The sequence below is a fragment of the Cebus imitator genome, unplaced genomic scaffold (genome assembly GCF_001604975.1).
Source record: "Cebus imitator isolate Cc_AM_T3 unplaced genomic scaffold, Cebus_imitator-1.0 Scaffold444, whole genome shotgun sequence".
Classification (NCBI taxonomy): Eukaryota; Metazoa; Chordata; class Mammalia; order Primates; family Cebidae; genus Cebus; species Cebus imitator.
Window position 1 is genome coordinate 423,310 of NW_016107759.1, and position 5,045 is coordinate 428,354.

At 63.4% G+C, this 5,045-nt stretch overlaps 1 protein-coding gene across 3 annotated transcripts in view; it reads right to left on the minus strand.

The window, feature by feature from the left end:
• Positions 1 to 2,114: 2,114 nt before the first annotated feature.
• Positions 2,115 to 5,045, minus strand: part of MRPL28 (mitochondrial ribosomal protein L28) — a 3,483-nt gene continuing 552 nt past the window's right edge. For all 3 annotated transcript variants that reach the window (XM_017510875.2, XM_017510876.2, XM_037732229.1), the window contains exons 2-6: positions 4,656 to 4,948; positions 3,716 to 3,868; positions 3,153 to 3,287; positions 2,982 to 3,068; positions 2,115 to 2,451 (exon numbers count right to left, since the gene is read on the minus strand). In XM_017510875.2, the coding sequence (XP_017366364.1) occupies positions 2,344 to 2,451; positions 2,982 to 3,068; positions 3,153 to 3,287; positions 3,716 to 3,868; positions 4,656 to 4,943 (771 nt within the window). In that variant the 5' untranslated portion in view covers positions 4,944 to 4,948 and the 3' untranslated portion in view covers positions 2,115 to 2,343. The remainder of the gene's footprint in view (positions 2,452 to 2,981; positions 3,069 to 3,152; positions 3,288 to 3,715; positions 3,869 to 4,655; positions 4,949 to 5,045) is intronic.

Below are 5,045 nucleotides of genomic sequence, written 5' to 3' on the forward strand. Positions count from 1 at the left end.
GCGCATCCACCACTGCCCACGGGGACCGAGGCCAGCGGACAGCCTGGGCCCAGACCCACAACCCAGTCCACGCAGGTCAAGACACTGACATGCGCGTCCCACCACTACCCACGGGGACCGAGGCCAGCGGACAGCCTGGGCCCAGACCCACAACCCAGTCCACGCAGGTCAAGACACTGACCTGCGCATCCCACCACTGCCCACGGGGACCGAGGCCAGCGCCTACCAGCCCACCTCCAAGCCTAGCCCCTAACTCCTCGGGGCCCCCTGAGCCTGACACGGGAACCCTTGGCAGGAGCCCTGCTTGCCCTGGGTCCTTGGCTGGGGTGGGAAAGGGCAGGTGGTGAGTTAGGAGGAGCCACCAAGGCCTGAGCTGGGACGTGCCGGGGCAGGCGGAGGGGCTGGAGAGGGCTCAGCTGAAGTTCAGGGCTGAACATGGGAACTGTAGGTGGGGGCAGGGAGTGGCCTGGATCAGCACCCGTAGTGTGGGCAGCTTGGCTGAGCCTTATGGCCTCCCAGAGCTGGGGCCGGGGCTGGCTAAGCACTGTCTGCTTTTCATACTTTTTTTTTTTTTTTTTTTTTTTTTGAGACAGTTTTGCTCTTGTTGCCCAGGCTGGAGTGCAATAGCGCAATCCCAGCTCACTGCAACCTCTGCATCCTGGGTTCAAGTGATTCTCCTGCCTCAGCCTCCCAAGTAGCAGGGACTACAGGCACCTGCCACCACACCCAGCTAATTTTTTCCATTTAGTAGAGATGGGGTTTTACCATGTTGGCCAGGCTGTTCTTGAACTCCTGACCTCAGGTGATCCACCTGCCTCGGCCGCTCATTCACAGAGCAGGGGTGTTGCACAAAGGCACTGGTGTGTAGGGAGCACCAGGACACGTGGGCAGAGGTGCCATGTGGACAGACTGAGACCTCGGAGCAATCCCAGGGCTCTGAACCAGGAAGGTCCTGACGCAGTGACCCCTTGTGACCCCAGGAACCACAGGCTCCTCTGAGGTACAGCAGGGCCAGCTGCACACATCCTCTGGACTCTGCCACATCCCCCTGGGAGCCAGGGCCCCTCAATCAGCCATCAGGCCCCAGTCGAGCAGCTGCCTCCAGTTCACCCCATCCTGCCACCAGCTGGGGCTGGCTTGGGCTCGGGGGACATAAGCCCTCCTTGTCATCCTGCACATGTGGCTGAGGGAGCCCTCCCTGTGCTCCCTGGCAGAATCGAATGGGTCTGGAGGATCAGGATTTCCAGGTAAGGGTTGGGGGAGAGGGTCGGACACCCCTAAACCTCAGGGCGGGAAAAGCCTTCGGGTACACAGCCCGGCTTCTTGCTGGCCACGCCCCCACCCTGCAGGTCAGGTGGCAGGTAGCAGAGGAGAGGACACCAAGGTCACAGGCCCCCCAAGTTCATGTCGCTCCCAGCTCCTGCACCACTATGCCACGAGAGTGCTGACCAGGCAGAGGCTCCCTACTCTGGCAGCTGCCACCAGCAGGGCCCTCATTGAGGGCCTGCCCCTCCTGGTTCCTTCCAGTCCTGGCAGAGCCAGGCCACAGCCTCCCTTGCCCTGCTCTGAAGAATGTTCCAGAAGGGCAGGAATGTGCAATGGAAAGGGAATGGGTGTCACTGCGGTACACCCCGGATGCCTCCAGCTACACCAGACCCTCTACCAGAGGAGAGACAGACGCAGGACTGGGCCGGGGCAGTGGCTCCAACCTGTCATCCCAGCACTTTTAGGAGGCCGGCAGGTGGATCACCTGAGGTCAGGAGTTCCAGACAAGCTTGGCCAACATAGTGAAATCCCGTCTCTACTAAAATACAAAATTCAGCCAGGCATGATGGTGGGACCCTGTGGTCCCAGCTACTTGGAAGGCTGAGACAGGAGAACTGCTTGAACCCAGGAGCCGGAGGTTGCGGAGAGCTGAGATTGCAGCACTGCATTCCAGCCTGGACAACAGAGCGAGACTCTGTCTTAAAAAAAAAAAGACACAGAATGGAACCTCGGTCTCTTCGGCTCAGCTGGGGATGGGCAGCCAGATACAATGCCCATGGCCCATCAGAGGTCTCGGGCAGCAGGGGCAGGGGTGACAGGGTCAGGATCCCCAAAGAGAACCCCAGTCCTCAAAGCAAAGATGCACACGCGCAGCCTGGCCCAGATTTTACTCGCTCCCGGCCCCACGGGCACAAGGAGCACTGCCTCCCGGGGATCCCTGCCAAGCCGGCCCCGGGCTGGAAGCTGCAGGATCCACCCACCGGTGGCCCTCACGGCCCCCCAAAATCTGTATCCTCAGTGCAAAAGGCCTGGCGAGGAAGGCTGAGCCTGGAGGTCAGGCACGGAGGGGCTGTGTGCTCACTGGCCACTGGCTGTCTTCCGCACGAGCACCGGCTCTGACAGTGCCTGCCGCTGCAGCCGCTGGATCAGCTCCTCCGCGTAGACTTTGAACAGGGGTACAGGGTCCTGAAGGAGAGAGGGGCTCACAGTGAGACCATGGAAGCCCAGGGCAGCTGGAGTTCTGGCGGGAACGGGACCAGCGGCTGCTGCCCGAGGAACCGGGGCCTGAGAGGCCCTGGAGGGCGGAGCCTTGTCTGTCAGATGAGGAGCCCCCTCCCCTGGGGACACTTGAGGCACACACCTGCCCCTGTCCTGTCCCTGTGGTCATAAAGAGAGAGAATGGGGGCAGCCAGCTGCCACTCCATCAGGGGCTCCCTGTCCCGACAGCCACCACAGGCCCCAGAGCACTCCAGGGAACAGGGGGAAAAAGGAAGAAGACCCTTGGATGCTGGTGGCCGACCAAACCCTCCGTGCAGCAATCCTGCCCCTCCTACTGGGGTCCTGTGGTGGGAGAGGGTGGGGACTCAGAGGGGAGGGGCGGGCCGTGCTCCTCTGCAGAGCAGCGGCCCCTCATGCAGGCTCTGTCCAAACAGCACTCCCCAGCCCCGGACGCCAGGCCCTGGGTGGGCAACAGCGGACGGTGCTCACACTCTCACCTTCTCCTCCAGAAGTCTCTGCTTTTCAATGGCATCTTCCAGCGTGAGGCCCACCCACTCTGCCTCCTCCTCTGGGATGACAAATTCCTAGGCAGGCAGCGGTGGAAAGCGCGGTGAGGCCCAGGGCCGGGAGGAGGCTGCAGGCGCAGGGAGCGGGACGGAAACCCTCACCTTGTACTTGTCATAGATGGCGGCCCGCCGTTCGGGGTCCTCGGGGTGCAGCTGGGGGTCTTGCCGGGCAAGCCGAAGCAGCATGCCCCGCTTCAGGTCCATCCCGAACTTGGAGCACAGGTCCTCCTTCGGGGTCTGGCAGGAGGCTCACATGGGACCAGGCGCCAGCGGCAGGGCCCTCCTACCCTTCCAGCCAACCGACTGGGCTCCTCTCTAGCAGCTGGTGGTGTCAGGACATGCCAGAGAAGGCCCGGGGGGGCCATCCCAGCACCCGGGCACGGGGGTGGGATCAAGAGAGAGCGAGCAGGGAGAGGCGGCTCTGCTCACTCAGGTCCCACGGGCAAGTCAGACACCCACAGAGCAACGGCCTCTCCTGCAGGCAGGAAGCCCCAGTGGCGCGCCCCAGAAAGGGGTGTGGCCCCATTCACGCTTTGCCAGTGACCCTCCTGCGCAGATGCCGGCGTGCCCTGGTGTGATGCTGACCTGGGGATCCCTTGCATCTGACTGGCCCTTCCCCGACCCCGCCATGCACTGGCTGGCACGGCACACCCCCCCTTGCTTGCCTTGAGGATATAGAAGTCGAACCCGTAGGCCTCGTCGATGAGGTCCAGAGTCCGCATGGTCACGGTCACGGTGAACTTCTTGTCCAGGATCTCACTGTACAGCTCTCGATCAAATAGCTGCGGCTTCCACACCTTCTTTACCCTCTTGGAGAGCTGAGGGTGCGACAGCCCCCGTGAGTGCTCCCGCTTCTACAGACCAAGGGGGCCCTGGGGAACTGCCCTCATCCTCCCTGGGCGACTCCATCACAGAAGCACTGCTCTGAGCCTGGGGACTTGCAGCTGGGTGGGCTGGACCCCCAGCCCAGTGTTGCCCTAGCCTGACCCCTGGACCTGGCTGCATGCCCAGAGGTCAGCTGCCCCCCAGCAAGGTGGCTGCTCCTGCCCTTGCCACATGGTTGCTGCTGCCTTTCAGAAATGCGTGCAACCCTACAGTTCACAGGCCCTCCCTTTCCAAGCTGGAGGTGACACAAGTCTCCCCAGAGGCTTCAATGGTCCCACCAGGAAGACCACCAGAGCAGCCTCGAAGCTCTGCCCTCCAGAGGACTCCGACCCTCACATCCTCATCCAACTACAGATTAGGAGCCGGACGGCCGCACGGGCATCCCAGGAGAGTTTAGGGGGCAGGCGGCCGACCCCCAGCCTCGCCTCCCCTACCTGTTCTGCTCCACACACAGGCCTCCTCCCCATCCTAACTTTATGGGACTCCCCAGGGCCTCTGGCTGCTCCCCCAGCCTGGATCACCCCACCTCACCCTGCTTTACCAGTGCTGTTTGCCAAACTGCGGGTCTTCACTCTCAGCGTGCTCCTTTGCCAGAGCCCCGTCTCCGCCAGGCCGTAGCCCCCGGGACCCATGGCGTCTCTCCAGGCACCCCCGGTGGCCTGCACAGCACCGGCGCAGCCGAGCCCCGGGGGAGCCCCTGAAGCCCGCCTGCTAACCCACCTTGTCGTTGTTGGTGTATCTTTGTCCTACGATCCAGCCCTCGCCGCCCCACAGCCCCCGCTGGGACTCGCGGGGAAAGTAGATGGGTATGGGCACGTCTTCCACACGCTCCCGCTGCCCGTTCTTGGGGTTGATCTTGAACTTGGCTCCATGGGGCCTGTAGTGCACGGGAGTGGGCGTCCGCTCCTCCTCCAGGGAGCGCAGGAAGTGCTTGGGCAGGCGGGCACAGATGCCCTCCCGCAGCTGCAGCCGCTTCCAGAGCCCCACGGGGTACTTGTGCAGGGGCATCGCGCCTGGAGGAAGGTGGGGGCTCACACTCATCCACAGCCCGGCCCGGGCCCCCCGCTCTCCCGCCCCACCCCAGCCCCTGCCCCTGCCCCGGCTCCCGCC